The sequence below is a fragment of the Gallus gallus genome, chromosome 5, assembly GCF_016699485.2.
Source record: "Gallus gallus isolate bGalGal1 chromosome 5, bGalGal1.mat.broiler.GRCg7b, whole genome shotgun sequence".
Taxonomy (NCBI): domain Eukaryota; kingdom Metazoa; phylum Chordata; class Aves; order Galliformes; family Phasianidae; genus Gallus; species Gallus gallus.
This window is the reverse complement of record NC_052536.1, coordinates 23,520,286-23,537,247: the sequence shown is the minus strand read 5'-3', so window position 1 is coordinate 23,537,247 and position 16,962 is coordinate 23,520,286. Positions and strand designations below refer to the sequence as shown.

The following is a 16,962-nucleotide window of genomic DNA, read 5'->3' as shown; positions in this document are numbered from 1 at the left end:
GAAGGGACCCTCAAAAAGGCCAGGTCATTGATGGAAGAGAAAAGGGCTTGACAGATGGTGAAGAGCTTTTATGAGCAGCATGGGCTGCGGCCGACTCCAGGGAACAGAGTTGTTCCCGTGCTCTGGCTGTGTGTCTGTCTCTCTGATTATTTTGTGTATTTCATCTCTGCTGCCTGTCTCGCCCTTAATCTGGGCTCCTCTGTGCCAACAAAATGCTTAGCTCACTCCATTGTCTGAGAGGCTAATTTGCACTGTAAATCCGATGCTTATCTTACATGACAGCTTACTATGGGGTTTATTGCAGTCCTGAAGACAAACTAACCGGGGCTGGCTGGAGAGCTCTCGACACATCCTCTGGAGTATAGTACAAATAGGACTTGTTTCAGCAGGCTGCCACGATAGGACGTGTCCCCTTGCATTCTGAGGCCATAAGGGATTTCTCTTTTTCTTTTCAAATATATTCAAATTTGAGGGTTCTTTTTTTTTTTTTTTCTGTTATTATTAATGTTTTTGGTGGTACAGCATCTGCTCTGTGTTGGAGCCCTGGGGATGCTCCTGGAACAGCCTCCCACCCTCCCAGGGCCAGGTCCTTCATCCCTCCTCCCTGCTGCCCGTGTGGAGTGTAAGGGCCATGAGAGTGACTGCAGAGCAGGTGCAGGCAGCGTGCAAGCACTGATGCTCCAGGATGCTGCAGCTTTGTTGACTCTGCCTAGCTTAATCAGAAAGAACCTTTGTCCTTGTCTCTCTTCATTAGTATTTCCTGACACTTTCTCCAATATGTTGTAGCTCTTTGCTGGCAGAGTAGCATCCCCCCTCAATCTCATCTGCGGTTGCCTCCTCCCCTCTGGTCCCTGGGCTGTCCACCTGCAGGCAAGCACACAGCACCTAAGCGATGTTCATAGTAGTGTCGGTCGGTGAGCTGGGCAGCTCCAGTGGCCCCAGAAATACATGGAGAGGACTAAAACCTCAGACAGAGGCCTCCAGGTAGCCTTGGACATAAGTTTACCCAGGGAAAGCCAGGGAGATTATCGCTGCATTGATACAGCACTTGGTTCTGCAGCTGAGCATGCTGCTTAATGCCCAGAGCTTCTGCATTGCAGTCCTCTGAGGGACACGCAGGATCCTGCATCCATGGCCAGCAGGAACGCGGGGACCCTGTGGTTCCACCCCACCCAGGATGGCACACCCATCCTTCTGGGTGCTGTCCTGCCCTTGGGCTGAAGACGAAAGACAAAAGGTGCCTTACTGGCTAAGCAGTGTGCAATGGCTGGGCAGCTGGCAGCTGAGCTGGAGATGGAGCCAAAAGGTCTCAGCAGCAATGAGGGAAAGAGAAAAAGCACTTAGAAACTGCTGAGGAAAAGCCAGGCAACGTGTTGTATACCCAGTAGAAAAGTAGCTGCTTAGGGTTATATCAGAAAGTCTGAACTGGCCCCTCTCAAGCTCCGTTTTGCTGCCTAGATGATCAGACAAGTGTGTAATCTAATGCGTATTCCAAGTCACCAGAGCTGGCAAACCCAGGCTGCTCGCAGGCACTGTCCTGAACCTACCTGAGGGATGGCTGCTGCACAGCCCAGCTGGAGCTCAGGGAAACGCATGGGTCTGAGCAACGACCCCCAGAGCTGAAGAGTTTTTAGAACACAGAAGTAACTGGGAAAGGATCATCACAGCACCTAGTTCAGGCTTGTGCCTAATCGGAATCTCTTCCCTGACTATAGAGGAGCCAAAGAAAAGGAATTTCCTAGCCTAAACCCCTATGTTAAGCTCCTAAAAGTTAGCCATCAGAGTCTGAAGGCATCTGGAATTGTTTCCTCGGAGCCCTGGAGCATCCCCTTCCCACAGAGGGCCTGCTGCAATCTTGGAGTGCCTGCTGGGACCACTGCTGGTGGTGCACAGCAGCTCCGTCCACTTGGCAAGGTCAGGCTGTCCCCTCGGCTGTCTGCATCCAGCATCCCAGGGCAGGCAGTGCTTCCAGGGATAAAATCTGTGCTCTGCTGCTGCTGTTTGCTGTCTGGTTGGCTTGTTTAAAAAAAAAAAATAATGGAACAAAGGAGAAAAAGAAAAAGGCTTGTTTTCCAGCAGTACTTAGAGATCCTATGGTGTTTGTGTTGTGTGGACGGTGGGAAGACAGTCTCTTCTCCAACAAATTCACGGTATTGCTGGGCAGAAGTACATTGAAGAGCAGCTGTGGTAGGGATGCAGGGTGAAACAAGATGCTAACAGTAAAAGGAAGACGTTTGCTCAGACTGAGCAAGTCTGACATCTCCATCAAGCAGGGCAGCAGCGCGCTGAGCCCTGCACCTCAGTGAGCTGCTTGTTGGCGTTCCAGCCTTCTCAGGGCCTTTGCTTGCTAGCAAAGGAAATACACTGCCTGGAACAGTGCTGGCTCCAACCTGCATGGAAATGAGAGGGGGTGAAGGCATCAAGAGGGGGGACCAGGTAGAAAATTTCTGTTGCCTGGATTATTATTAACAACCAAAGAAGGAGGCTGGCAGTGAGCAGGTAAACATAGGGCTTTCTTCTCAAGGAGCTTCAGAGACAGGGGGTGGGGAGGACTTGAGTGCTTGGAAGAGGGAACCAGGTGTGGATGTAACAGGGGGCTAGGAGCCCTCCTACTGCACTAGTGCTGTGCAGCCTCTTCACCTCTCTTCTGAGCAGGCAGTGGGTGAGGAGGGATGCTGCTGCTCCAGGGCCGCTGCCTTCCCAGCTGGTGCTTGCTTTTTTTCCTGCCACAATTGCTTTGTTGTATTTCTGCAATTATTAGTAACTCATCTCCTGTACGGAACTGGCAGTGAATCAGAAGGCAGAGACTCCAAAATATCTCGTCCCACGAAAAGAGCAGCTCCTCCTTTGCTTGGCTCAGCGCTGTCAGCTGAGGCAGCGGGGAGGGCTGTGCGGGGGCTGCCAGGAGGGCTGCCAGCCCCGGATCCCCCCGCAGCAGTGCGGATTGAGCCCCTTCTCAGGAGCTGGCGAGCTGTGAGCGCTACGTCTGCAGGGCTGTGGGCAGGTGCGATGGCAGCTTGGGTGGGCACAGCGTGCTGGCCTTCCTCCAGCTGGCACAGGTAGACAGCATGACAGAGCGTATCAACTTAAGCTTAACAGTCTTAACACTATTAAATACGGCGCTGAGCTCTCTGGAGGGCTTGTACAACCTGAGGTGACGTCCGTGTCACCGTATCTTTACTGCAGTTTGCTATCTGTGCGAGCTCAATTACAGCTCCGGCAGATAGGTGTGTGTTGCACCTCAGTCCCTCATCTGACATGTGTGCAGGGCTGCCTCCAAACAGCTGCTTCTGAGGGCCTGTGGCCACGCCAGCGTCAGCCGCTGCTGTCAGCAGCCCGTGCCCCCGTGCCGGCTGTGATTTACTGCTGTTAGTCAACACGCAGGGGACGGGATTGCATCTCCCGTTAGTGGCATTTGCATTGAGTTGCACGTGGGAGCGGGGCCATGGTGGGGAGCGCTGCCCGGGGAGAAGGCCCTCAGCCCAGCCCCGCTGACTGTGCCTCTTTCTTTTTCTCCCGCAGATGCCAGCAAGGACCATCCGCAGCAGCAGGCGGGGGTGATCTGGAGAGTGACGGGCGGCCTGTTCAGCATCACCCGGGGAGCGGTGGGGGCCACGCTGGGAGGAGTCGCCTGGGTGGGCAGCAAGAGCCTGGAGCTGACCAAGACGGCTGTGACCAGCGTCCCCGCTGCCGGCGTTGGACTGGTGAAGGGCAGCGTCTCGGCCGTGACCGGCGGCGTTGGAGCTGTGGGCAGCGCGGTCGCCGGCAAAGTCCCTTTCGCCGCAAAGAAGAAGGACAAGGCTGACTAATCCCCATCGCAGCCCCTTCCCAAAAGGTCTACCTGCCCATACTCTCCCCCACACAGCACCTCTTTGAGTTGGAACCAGCCGCTTCAGGGAGGGTCAAGCACCTGAGCAGACTCCGGCTGCAGCCTGCTCAGCACCGCCTGCTTGGCTCAGGGCTCCCAGAGCCGCTGTCTATGCCTTTCACTCCCATCACCTCCTGGGAACCATCTCCGCTCCGAGGACTTCAAAGGCACAGTTGTCTCTGTCGTGTGGTTTCCTTCCTCCCTTCTTCCTCTTGTAAGCGCAGAGGGGCGGGAGAGGCTCCATCTGCTTGGAGCCAGGGACAAGGGGACGAGGTTATGCCTGTCTTGAGGTGTGGGCTGTGTAGTTGAATTCAGCTTCACCAGGGAAGACAGCCTGTGAAACAGCACTTCCCTCAGCCCTGGGAGGTGTGTCTGGGGGAGAATGGTGGAAGAAAGTCCCATTGACACAAAGGAGAGATACTGTGAAGAGGGGGAAACCTCCCTCCTGCCCTGCATCTCTTAGGTTTTCTTTTCAGGGCCCACCCACAAGCTGCTCCCAATCACTCACTCCCTGGCTGAATTGCACCCTTCAGAGAAGTTACCCTCAATCTCAACAGAGCAGCTCCAGTTATGATGCCACACGAGACTATCACATGTCCCAGGCCATCAACTTCTGCACGGATTTCTTTGGTGGGAGGCAGGAGGATGAAATCTGCTGTATGTTGCCACTGGGGGAGAGAGCTGCTAGTGGCATCTGCCAGGCACCTGTGATGTTACAGCATAGGTAGTGCATGCCCCACTGGTGAGAAGGGAGAGGTGCCCTTACCACAGAGACACAAACCAGCCCTTGGGTTTGACCCTCGAAGTCCTTGCTGTATCCCCGTCTGCTAAAGGGGCACCCTGGCTCTAAGCCACACTCACTCCACAGATGTCACTGGTAACCACAAGCAAGCGTGTTCCCAAATGCCACCCAAGTTCTGCTCCAGGGAGGGAGGGGAGGCTGAGAGCCTCGCTCTCCTGCGGCTCAGCACCCCAGGAGCAGTGCCTGGCTGGGAGTGGGACGCACTGCTTTGGGGAACGTGTCCCTGAGGGGCTCCAACCCGGCTCCTCTGAACCACCGTATTGCACTAAAAGCCCACCCAAACTCTCAGTGCCGCAGAAACCCAGACACCTGCATCCATCTGGGAGCGATAGCCATCCTCAATCTGGCCCGTGATGCTCGGGGGTCGGTGACATCGTGCGCTCACACACACTCACGCACGTGCACACGCTCACACTCCACGGTCCCCTGCGATTCTCGGGATGAGGAAAGCCGCAGGTTCCAACGTTAACTCTGCCTTCCCTGGCTTTGGCAGGTTAGTAGCCTAGGTTGTTAGCTGTTGGATGCGTAGGCAAGTGAAGCAGTGTTTGTGCTGTGTTATATAGATATGCATATGTGTTAGCGTGTGTGTATGTAGCAACCCACAGGCATGTTTTCAGCCAGGTGAGCAAAACTGTGCCACTGCCGTGGAGGAGTTCACATCATCATCTTTGGCACTTCTGGCATGTAGGTTTGTATAGGGTCCTTGTCACAATAATCACAGTTCAGAGGAAGATGTCCTCTCTGTGGCCCAACAGCTTAGTTTACTGAAACCAAAGGAATGTGAACAATCTCCTTTCTCCTGTCTGTGCCGTTTGTTTTCTTTCTGCCCTATCTTTGGACGTCGAAGCCAACTTCCTTGGTTTTCATTTCCTGTGCAGGCTCATTGCATTTCCTGACTGCCTAGGCCTCAAACATCAGGGAATATTTAAGTACAAGTCATCCCCTCCCCATCCTGCCCGAATGTTCTTGGGCTCGTGAAGCCGTTTTGATTCTGACCTTTATTCAGTCCACACTTCGGGCCTGCCACAAGTCGCTGTGTCCCTGTGCTTGTCATGCTGCTGGTAGGTTCTCCCTGTGTCCCTGGCTAGGCAGCAGACCTGCCGTTTGCAGTGGGAAGAGCTTCCTGATCTCCACACTGTTTCACTTTGGATAGCATGAGAGTGGTTTAACCTACATCTTTGTTTCTGAAGAGGAAACGGCGTTCAGTATGAGTGCGCATTTCCTCTCCTTGTCTCCTTTGTACTTCTGAAGGCCAAGTTGACCCAGATGTGTTGGTTCTGTCTCTGACGGCAGCAGCTTCACAGAAAGATCGGGTCTTGTGTGCCTGCACTTTGCTGGGATGCTCGTGGCAGTGAGCAAGGCCAGAAGAAACCTTTTCTGTTCTTCCTTTGTAGCGAATGCCCTGCAAAGCGGGAGGGCAGTTTGCACTGCATGGATCTCTGCTCACCGCTCTCCCTCAGTGTGTCTCATTTCTTATTCCAAATCACAGACTGCTTCTGAATCCATCTTCAGCCCCAAAGCTAAAAGCTGCTTGTGCATAACTGGCTGTGCTGTCACCAGCCCTCTTGGAAAGATGCAGTTTCTTACCCACTGGGACTCCTCCTCACTACCTCTCCAAGGCTTTAGGCTGGAGAAGATGCTGTGAAAGAGCTTCACATAACTAGGCACCTCTGGACAGATGATGGGAAGCTCATCATGCTGTGGTGACCAGTATCCCACACAGGCCCGTTCTTCTGGGGGAAGCATTAGGTCCTTCTCGAGCTATTGACTGAGGCGTGGAAAATGTGGTAAAGATGCACTGAGAAAGGCTGTAGGGGACCTAAGGGTTTCCCATCTTTGCAGTTCTGCTCTTTGGTGAGTCCCTGGAGTAAATGGAGTGAAGCTCCCCATTTGTCCCTGTTTGAGGGCTGGCCTGAAGAAGGAGAGGAGAGATGTGAGGGGAAATCCCAGCTGGAACTGCTGTCCTTTGAGCCCAGCTAATGGAGAGCCCATGCACCATAAATAGCAAAAAAAAAAAAAAGGGAAAACTAGCAGCTGGAGACAGAAGATTAAATCTACTCAAAAACCAGGGCCTCCTGCTGCTTAATGAGTGTTCAGGAATACATAAACACGCAGGGCTCAGAGGAAGGCCCGTGGAGGTACGGCTGTTGGTGTGCTAGGCCTGCTCGCTTGATCCAGGTGACCCAGTCTTGAGCTGCTCTTCTGGGCACTCTCTGTGCCAGAGCAGAAGGAAACTGTGTTGGTATGCATCGCTGTAAGCACAAAGGTGTCTCCTGACAGCATCAGTGGCATGATGGTGGGATCGGATTGGGATGGGAAAGCTGCTGGACACTGCTTTTCTCCTCTCTTCTCACAGAGACTTCAGCCAGCCCAGAGCCCACCTAGGCCACTTCTCACACAGCCTCTTTGAGGAAGAGGCTAAGAACTACGTTTTGCTTAGATCCCATTGATACCAGCTGGGGGATTTGGTACAAGGGGGACAGTGTGAAGGTGGACGGGGGGGTGAAGGGAGCTCATTCAAGGAAGATGTGAGTCCTGGTGTTAGGAGTGGAAGACTGAGGGAGCAAGAAAGGGAGTAGCACAGAGGGAATTTGATTCTTAGGACAGGCTCTGAATCAGAGGATGAACGTAAGAGAGTTTGCCCTAGGGAAGAGTGTGGAAGAATATGAGTTTTGGGGTGTGGTGTTTTTCTGCTCCTGGCCGGGGCCCTGCTTCCGCAGCAGTGATGATAATGAGGTTGTTTTCATTTGGCTGGATCAGCGTGCCCAATAGAGGGTCCAGACACCAGGTCAGCCCTTCTTCACTTCCAGATCTCCCCCAGGCATTCACCAGGATCCCCCCACCGCAGGGCTGCGCTGCAATTCTACACACAGCTCAGTGCCCCACTGCAGCTGGGCGTTTCCCTGCCCCAGGGGCTTACCCTGGCTCGGAGGAGAGCCCATGGGCACTTCCTGTCCTCCCTTTTCCCTTGCTCATCCTGTTAGTGTTCACCTCCTTTTTTTCCCTCCCTTCGCTTTTTATCTTGCCCTTGGTGCAGAGCTCTCCAAAGCTCCCCCAGAGACCTCCGTTACACATCCACACTCACATTGGCTGGGAGGGCAGAGAGGGTGACTGCTCCCGTGGCTGCCCTGGCTGGAAGAGGAGTGCATGTCTTCCACCCCTTTCTGTCTGCTTGTGTTCATGTCTGGAAAATCTTAACCCACTTCTTTCCCTCTGGGTTCTCTTGTTGGCTCTTGTTCCTGTGGGTGGGTCATTCCCGTGTCTCCATTGCAAAGTCATCCTGGTGAAAATAACAGCACGAGCATAAATGTGGAGATGGATGGAGAGAGCCGCAGAGCTGCCAGGACAGACATTGGGCCAATCTCTGCTCCTCCAGGAGCCAAGGAGCCCTTTCCTACCCCGGCACCGTCGCTGCGGCCGCGTGGTCCCATGCATGGCACCAGGCTCCAGAGGACGCTTTTGTTCTTTATCATTTCATTGTCTATAATTGGTTTCCTACTGAATCTGTTTGCTTGGTTTGTTTTGCAGTGTGTTTCTGGGAATATTCTGCATCTCTGTATTTTAATTACAGTAAAATTTGAGGATAAAAATCTTTGTTGCGCTGTTTCTTGTTTCCAGTGAGGGAAAACAAGCAGAGGAAGCGCAGTTGAGTGAAGATGTTAGAGATTCCTTGGGAAATCACATCTCTCCCCTAAGGGCTCTAAATGAGGCACCAAGCAGGGCTGAGGCTCAGTCCCCGCTTAAACTGGGACACGACTTTCAACCGTGATTCAAAAGCCATTTTGCTGCAAGCAGGTTTCCTGATTGGAATGGCAAGAGCAGTTCTGAGAAGACTTTTAAACTCAATTTCTTCTTTTCATTTAAAGACTAGTACAGATGAGGACTTTGGTGCCAACGAAAGGCTAGCTGCCCCGAAAGTGGAACCTCAGCAAAGATGGAAGGATTTGCCTCTACAGATGCTATTTCTTGATGCAGGCTTGCGTGGCCACTTCTCCTGGCTGAGGAGGGGAGAAGCCTCCTTCCCCCTGCCTCCTGTTTTGACAGCCCAGGGGAGTTTTGCTTCCCTCCGTACAGCTGCGAGGAGCCTCACGGAGCAGCCAGACCCATGTGTATGCTCACTGGCAGGCAGCGTGGGTGCTGGATGGGCACAGCCAGCCACCCTGGCCACTTCACCCACTGCGCAGGCACTTCCCATAACAGAGCTGCCCCACACTCCTGGGAACACACAGCCCTTGAGCGGGGATGATGGCAGCACAATGGAGGAGCCACCAAGCTCTGGGACTGCTGAGGGAGGAGGAAGTTGGCAGCCTTGCAGCCTGTGTCCCTTTCACTGGGATAAGGCTGGGAGCCAACAGCTCAGCATTTGTTAAGTGCTGACAAAAGGATTAATTTAGTAGCTAATAATAGGGCAATCAAGCCATTTATTTGGTTGATGCTTCACTGGTGGTGGAAAATGAAGGAGAAAGTGCCTGGGGTAGTAGAACTCACCCCGGAGCTGCCCCCAGATCAGCCAGAGACAGTGGATGGAGCGAGCATTCTCAACCAATGTCTTGCCATTCAGGTTGACCACCACTGCTCACCATTTCTCTGCCCCTGCCCAACTCAAGCAGGTTTGTCAAATTAAGCTGATTTGCTACATGGCCCTAATAAGCTGACCTTGTATAGCAGCTGCACCTGTTCCTCCAGAGGTCTTTAAAAGGGGAAGAAGAGGAAGGAATTTCCCTTCTCCTTCCTCTGGGGGTCTGGTTCTGCAGCCAGTCTGTGGACTGTGCCTGCAGGGTTGGGTTGTTGGGAGGATGGTGCCTCTGCTGGGTTGGAGAAGTTCGTCAGCAGGCAAGGTTTGAACAGACAGACATCTTATGTCAGGCTCGGAGTGCTCTGCAGCCTTGCAGCATCACTGCATCCCTGTCCCACTGCCCTGTCCAGCCCCCAGGATGTGTGGGGTGCCTGGAGTGTGAGGTTCCTGCCTCTGCTACCAAAGGAGATCTCATGTATTTCCAGGAGAATCTTTTCGGTTGCTTGTTCTTATTCTGGCTGTTTAATGACCTGAACTTGGAGAACATGTCTCTGTCCTCCAGGGTAGGGCACAATACTTGTGCCAACAGCGCTGGATGTGGCATGGGGCACATAAGACCAACAGGAACACTGGGGGACAGGTCGAAGGTGCTGTGCTGGAGCTGTGGGTCTCTGCTGCCAAGCACATCAGCAAGCTATGATGCCTGGAAATAACCACGGGTTCTGACTTCTGGCTTCACTGCTTGCATTGCTACACGGTTCAGATGCTAACGTGCACTTGCTGAAGAAGGCAGCTCACAGCTCCCTGCCATCCTTGTGGGGATGTGCTGGTCTCCAACCCGGCCTGAAACCACTGCATGGGAGCCAGGTGGATCTGCAGACATCGGCCACTGCTTGTGGGCGCATCCACCCACAGTACTTACTGAGATCTTTCAGTCGAAGTTCACCTCCAGGTCAGTTTTATTGCACTTTTATTTACAGAAAACACAGAAATAAAGCATTTGTGTTGGGCTTCTACCAAACCACCCAATCACTTTCTTCCCTTTTCTTTTTTTTTTTTTCCTCTTGTTGTGGGATTTTGGCACAAAGAAGTATCACAGGTGTTACCAAACAACCACGTAGGAGCAGCTGACCGCCCACTCAGCCCCATAACATAACTCCAACAGACGTATTGAACTGAGGTCTGAGACAAGGAGGTTGCTCCGCATTCAGCTTCCAGTCTGACCTGCTCATTGGGGGACAAGGGGGTTATTCTGGAGGAGACGACGCCATTCATAAATTATATTTATATTTACCTCTTACATTGTAAAAGTAAACAGTGCAAAAGTACAGTACCCCAGGTACCCTTCGGTTTGGAAAGCTTGAAGGTTGCTTTATACATTTTGTGTGTTTTGTAAACATTGTTACCCATCCACAGTTCTAGCTCTTGCTTGGAGAGACCCGATTCCTCGTGCGCCCAAAACGTGCTGAGAGGCAAGAATCACTTCCTCTGAACTCCATTGAGATTCCCGCTCAAGATTTAGTGCAAATTTTGGAGAGAAGAAGACGAGAAAGAGGGGCGGGGAGGAACCAAACAAAAGAAAACAAAATAAGGCAACAGTTCGAAACGGTCCGTATCAAAAACGGGGCCCGGCCTTAGGAGAAGGGCAGGAAGTCTCTCTCCTCCACCAGGCTGATGGAGAGGTTCTTCAGCTCCTCCTCGGAGCGGGCGGCCCGGTAGCCGAGCTGTGCCAGCACCTGCTGGCAGGCGCGCTGGGTGAACGCCACGATCTCGTAGGACAGACGGAAGCGCCACTTCTCCGCCGTTGCTGCCGAGTTGCGCACCGTCCCATACTTGTGCTTGGATGAGGAGCGGTCCCCTCGCGTGTTGTTCTGTATCCAGCGCTCGACGTTGCCGTCCATGGGGATGCCCAGGAAATCGTAGATCTCCTCGGTCTTTTTCATGGGGTTCCTGGCCAGGTCTTCGTACCGCACCAGCATGTACTTGCCCTTGAGCCACGGCGGCCGGTTGAGGCCTGTGGAAACGGAGTTCCAGAAGTCCTCACACACCATGGTGAGCTGGGTGACGTCCAGGTTGTAGGGCTTCCTGCCGGTGCCGTCCCAGATCCTCCAGAGCCGGTAGGTGTCCCGGAAGGTCTCGCTGCGGGATGCCAGGATGCCCCGCGGGTCCCTCACCAGCTGGATCACCTTCAGGTTCAGCCGCGGGTCCTCCACCAGCGCCCTCAGGTCGCTCACCTCGGGCACCCGCACGGTTTTGATGGCCACGTGCCCGTGCTCCCTGCAGGACTCGGTGGCCAGCGTCAGGTTCAGGGTGCCGCACTTCTTCACGCAGTCCCCTTCCTCCAGGTGGAGATCGACGGCGCCCAGGGCCTCGCAGACTGGCGGCGAGCACAGGGCCTTGCTGGCTCCCCTGCGGAAGAGGCGGTCGGTGGTGTGGTTGACGGGCTGGGGCTTGATGTAGTTCTCCAGAAAGTAGAGGTCGCAGTCGTACAGGCTGCGCAGCAGGTCGCGGCTGGCCCCCAGCATCACCCGTCGGTCCGTCGTGCTTTTGCTCTGCGTCAGCTTCGGGATCAGCGTGTACTGCACGTGGTAGAGGGGCTCAAATAAATAGAAGACATCGAAATGCTGATTAAAGAGCTGTCCCACAAACGAGGAGCCGCTGCGGGTGGTGGCAAGGATAAGGACGTGCGTCTTCCTGGTGGAGAGGTTGTAGGCGAAAGTGGGGCTCTCATCACACAGCCGCTCGGCTGCGTCGGCATCCTGGCTCAGGCTGCAGTTCACGGGGATGGGGCAGCTGTGGAAGGATTTGGCGGTGAAGGTGCGGATTGCCGTGTACTGGATCGCGATGGATGCCAAGGCTAGTAGGAGGACAGCCTTCCAGGAACATTGCATGGCTGGTCACCTTCATGGGGCTTCTTCACAGGTCGTCTTGGTGTCTGCAACCCAACAGAGAAGGCACGGGGTGAGCAAGAACCAGAGAGAAGGGACCGCAGCGTTCCTACTACCAGCAAACGCCCTCCCACAGTGCACGCGTATCGGGTCTAACCGCATGGATCCCAGCCACACGCTGCAGAGCCTGCTTCAGAGGAGAGGACAACAGCAAGAGGCTGGCACGCCTCCAGAGATGCTTCCAGCCAGGACTTCCAGGGACACGGAACGTTCTTCAGAAAAAGTGTAGGCTTGGAGGCTCCACGAGGTTCTCCGAACCCTTTTGGAGCCTCCAAGTCGACACTCTTCCAAGGCTTTCTTATTTTTCCAGGTCTGCCTATTCGAGAGAGGTCCGGGATGTGCCATCTTCTGAGTGGAAGCTGCCAAGCGGGACCTCTTTCCTGCTCTCTAGTGCTGGCCAGCCACACTGCACCCATGACACAGAACCCCAACTCCTCTGCTGCGGGAGGACGGCTCGCACACGGTCGCCCGCCCTCCCGGTCTCTGCTCCTATTCTCCGACGGGAGATGCGGGGCTTCGGGGCAGTGCGGTGCCGGGCGCGCCCCGATCCCGCAGCCGGCACCCTCTACCCCCCGATCCCATCACCGCTTGTTTCCATGGAAACCGCGCAGTGACTCAGGACTTTGGGACCAGCTGGAAACCGCAACCCAGAGCGGCAGCCGCCCAGGGGGGGCGAGGAGGGCGGGGAGCGGGGCGCGGTCGCCCGGGCGCGCTCCCAGCGGCGCGGAGGGGGACGCGGGACGAGGTGCGGGACGAGAAGCTCTCCCGGCACCCGCGCTGCCGCAGCACCCGGCGGGCAGCGCTGCGGCGGGCTCCGCAGAGAGCGGGTTCCCGTCGCGCCCCGGGTACGGGAACAGCGGGGCTCACGGCACGGCCGCTACGACGAGCGGCGCGCCGGACGCGGCGCTCCTTCCCCGGGCAGCCCCCGAAAGCGGCCGCGCTCCCTCCGTCCGGGCACGAAGAGCCGCAGCGCCGCAGAACAACTCTCGGCCGGGCACCCGCCGCCGCTCCCGGCGTCCCCCGACTTCTCTCCGCGACGGGACGCGTTGCGGACGGGCTGCGGGGCGGCGTCCCACGCGGGCGGGTCGGCTTAGTCGCGTCCGCGCCTCCGCACACCCCTGCAGCCCACCCGCCCGGGGCGGAGGCACGGCCGAGCGGCGCGGCTCAGCGCCCGGCGGTGGGACCGCGGCAGAGGGATCCCGGCGGGCGGCAACGAGCGCTCGGCACCGCCGCACGCCACGCGCTCCGCGCTCCCTCCGGCCGCGGCTCTCCCCGGGGCTCGCTCCGCTCTCCACGTGCACCGCCGCTCCCACGGCACTTCCCGCAGGACGGGGCTCGGGGCGCCGCGCTCGGGACCGCTCGCTCCTCCCACGACCCCCGTCCCCACCCCGGCCGCGTTTCCGAGGGACCGAGAGGTCGGTCGCGCTGCGCGCACCGCGCAGGTCGCTGCACGCTCGGAGCAGCGCTGAAATCGCGGAGCTTGTCGCCGGGGGTTCTTTTTTTCCCCCTTCCTCCTGGCATTCGGCATTCGCCTTCCCAGTTAATTAATCGCTCCCGAGCCGGTCCCGGAGTTTCCTTATCGCGGCATCCACCTGCGCCTGTTTATCTCTCATCTGCATCGCTCCTCCCGAGGATGCGGCCGCCCGGATCGGCCGCTCCGATGGCGCTCCCGCTGAGCTCCCCGCTGCCCGCGAGCATCGTCAGCCCTGCGGGGCCCCGGGGGCTCCTCTCCCCGAGGAGCGACCCTCGGCCCACGCAGCCGCCCCTTCCCGCAGCGCCGGGACCCGCGCAGCTCCGACCCCCCGAGCTCCGCCGCATCCCTTTCCCTCCGCCCGGCCGCGGGACGGCGGCGATCCCGCCGCCCTCGCCCGGCGCGGCGAAGTTGGCTGCCGGCGAAGGGCCCCCGGCAGAGCCGCGCCGCGGGGCACCGCTCCCGCCGCCCTTACCTGGCGCGGCGCCGCGGCCAGCTCCCCCCGCATCCCCGGCGGCCCCGCGCCGCGGCTGCCGGGCCGGGCACGCCGAGCCCCGCTGGCGGAGCTCCGCCGAGCCGAGCCGCGCCGCGCCGCGGGGGCCCAGCGCCGCGCACCGCCCTGCCCGCGCCCACTGCCGGCCGGGGCCGCCCCTCCACGCCCCTCGGCCGCGCTCGGTGGCGGGGAGAGGCGAGGGGAGGGCCGGGAGGGGGCTGCGCCTCTTCTCCCCTTCCTCCTCCCCTACTCCCTCCCTCCTCCGGGCCGCCCGGCAGCGCAGCCCCGTTCCGTGTCGAGCCGCGAAGTCCCCCCCAAGTTTTCCCCCTTCTTTCTTTTTAGTATCGCTACAGTTATTTTTTTTCCCTGGGATGTGCCGCGCAGCCCAGCGGAGGGCCTGGGGGGCGGTGGATGGGTGCGGGCGTGAGCTGCCCTTCCGTTTGCCGGCACGTGCTCGTTTTGCGGCACGTTCTGCTCCTCAGAAACGTATATATGTATACATATCCTCCCAGGGGCTCGTGGTCCTGCGCCAGGAACCCACCACAGCCCGGGGAGCGCAGCCACGAGAATCATCGTTAAGGTAGGAATGGCCACGTCCAACCGCCGAGCCACCACCATGCCCGCTAACCACGGCCCTCAGAGCCACACGTACACGGTTCATAAACCCCTCTGGGGACGGGGACTACCCCACCTCCCTAGGCAGCCCGTTCCAATAGTTATCCTCCTCCCCGCAGCGACAGCCCCCGTGGCAGCATCGTGCCCTGTGCCAGCCCTCAGGTCCCACTGCTTCACACGGGGCTCAGCCAGGCTGCTGGTGCTCTTCCGAGCCCAAAGGCCACCCCAAAGTCTCCCACTCCCGCAGTCACCTGCAGCAGATTTCCATAGAGCCCTTGTGTTTTCTCCTCTTGCCTTGAGTGATGGATGGTTCAAAAAACGTATCTTAACCACTTAACTGCCTGGGAGGGTCTGCCATAAACCGAGGGTGGAGTGGGGAGGGGAACGTGCCTATGGCCATTCTCATTGCTCACATGCAGCCGGGGATGGGTGCAGCCAGGATCTGGGGGTAGGGGTGCTGTCACTGGGTCCTCCCCATCCCCTCCGCCCCTCCCATTGGGCAGCGGTGAACTGATTTTGGATGGACTTCATCCAGCTATTAGCAGAGGGCTTTTGCTGGGTGGTTGGAAACCACCGGCGCTGTGGTGTCTTGCTGGCAGCTCACCAGCAGGAACAGTCCCAAGACCTTGCCAGGTAGATGTATGGGCATGGAAAGCCATACCTTGGTGCTGGCAGCAGAGTACCTGCAGGTGGGCAACGTGGTACGCCAGGCATGGCAGACACAGAGATGCACATTTAATATTGGCACGCACACACAAACATGGCGATCCCACATAAACCAAGTGTCAGAGCATTATACTACTTCTTTCGGTTTTTCCCTTAGTTAATATGTTCGTGATAAGGAGCCAAGAGTTCTGTTTGCTAACGGTTCCTTTGCTCCCTCCTCAGCCCAAGCAGTGCTAACCTCAGGCTGCAGCTCCCTTCCTTCCACCTGCTGCAGATTTAGGGGCAGGATCCCAGCTGTGAGCCGTTGGGCATCCTCGCCCACCTGCCTCCTATCCAGCTCACCCTACCCTCCTCTCCAAAGTGCTGGCTGGTGCCCATGCAGCTCTGTGGGGCTCCCACCCACCATCCTACCTCTGTGCTAATAATTCCAGGTACCTGTGGGGGGGGCCCTCAGGGTTGGCTGGGCAGGGTGGGTCGGTGGGTCGGTCTGTCTGTCTGTCTATCTTGCTGCTGCATGGGGGTGGGCCACTGGAGCATTGTTGGTTTATGTTGCAGGCGACGATGATAATTTTCTGCCTGCTGCCTGCACGCTCTTTAATTAACAGCTTGGAGGATGCGGGGCGAGAGCGAGGTGTAATGAGCGCTCCGTTTGCATATCAAAAGGAGCATCATTAATATCGCTGCTCACAGGGGCTCTCTGAAGGCAGCCGGCTCGTGGGCAGACACCCGGCAGTGGCACCATGTGTCACTGTCCCCATGCTGGTGGCACTGGCAGCAGGGTGATGGCCCCTAGGAGCTTGGTGGCCCAGCTCAGTTGGGAACAGCCCCATCCTGGGGCAGCAGTGTTTTGGCACAAAGCTCATCTGAAGGCCTTGACTCCAGGCAGAGGGGAGCTCTCAGGGATTCCTAGCTCAGGATCCCAAATCCAGCAACATCCACCCCGCTCTGCGTTAGCTCTGCTCTGGAGTTGACCTGCCCGGCTGGAGGTGTCCCTGGGTGACCCTGTGCCCAGGAGGCCAAAGTAGTTGTGACTGGGATGGAGCCGTCCTGCTGCCCTGCTGGGGGGCATCCAAGTGAGCGGTCCTGCACAGATGGATGCATCTCTGCAGGATGCTGTGCATGGATGCTGAGCACTTCTGTCTTATTGTTTCTAGGAAGTCCATGCAAACAAACTCCCTTGCCATCCCAAAGGATCTCACTTCCTTCTCCAGAGGCTTTGTGGTGGTGGTTGTTTTTTGGTGTTGTCTCTGTTCCAGCAGCGCTGCTCCACACGCAGCCCTGTCTCAGGAAGGAAAGAGCTGTGCCGGCACACCGGCGCAGGAAGGCTATCAGGCACACGCAGGCTGCCAGCTGCTTGTTTGCTGTTTGCAGAGCTGCTGCGATTTGCAGCGGCTGCTGCTTTGGCGTGCAGATGGCTGGGAGGCGGCCAGGAGCTGCTGCCACCTGCACAGCGGGGTCGAGGTGAGATCCTGCTGAGATCTGCTTCCCTGGGGAGTGTCCGGCGGTGAGTTGGTGCAGTAGGAGGGGGATGGGCCGTGGGCATCCTCCCGGGCACCTCTCACCAAGCCCTTGGTGCTGGGCCA

General features: G+C 57.2%; 2 protein-coding genes across 9 annotated transcripts in view; one reads left to right on the top strand and one right to left on the bottom strand.

Moving 5' to 3' along the window:
* Window positions 1–8,260, top strand: part of LOC776275 (UPF0444 transmembrane protein C12orf23 homolog) — a 217,972-nt gene extending 209,712 nt beyond the window's left edge. For all 6 annotated transcript variants that reach the window (XM_046942536.1, XM_015287151.4, XM_040701415.2 and 3 more), the window contains one exon: window positions 3,523–8,260. In XM_046942536.1, the coding sequence (XP_046798492.1) occupies window positions 3,523–3,809 (287 nt within the window). In that variant the 3' untranslated portion in view covers window positions 3,810–8,260. The remainder of the gene's footprint in view (window positions 1–3,522) is intronic.
* Window positions 8,261–10,127: 1,867 nt separating this feature from the next.
* Window positions 10,128–15,014, bottom strand: CHST1 (carbohydrate sulfotransferase 1). Of its 3 annotated transcripts, none has more exons than XM_046942534.1 (2): window positions 14,965–15,014; window positions 10,128–12,121 (listed from the first exon to the last, which is right to left on the bottom strand). In XM_046942534.1, the coding sequence occupies exon 2, from the start codon at window positions 12,075–12,077 to the stop codon at window positions 10,821–10,823; it is 1,257 nt and encodes a 418-aa protein (XP_046798490.1). In that variant the 5' UTR covers window positions 12,078–12,121; window positions 14,965–15,014; the 3' UTR covers window positions 10,128–10,820. The 3 variants fall into 3 exon arrangements, with proteins under 3 accessions (XP_046798490.1, XP_015142633.2, XP_015142632.2); XM_015287147.4 differs by lacking the exon at window positions 14,965–15,014 and adding an exon at window positions 12,232–14,140; XM_015287146.4 differs by lacking the exon at window positions 14,965–15,014 and adding an exon at window positions 14,081–14,140.
* Window positions 15,015–16,962: the final 1,948 nt, after the last annotated feature.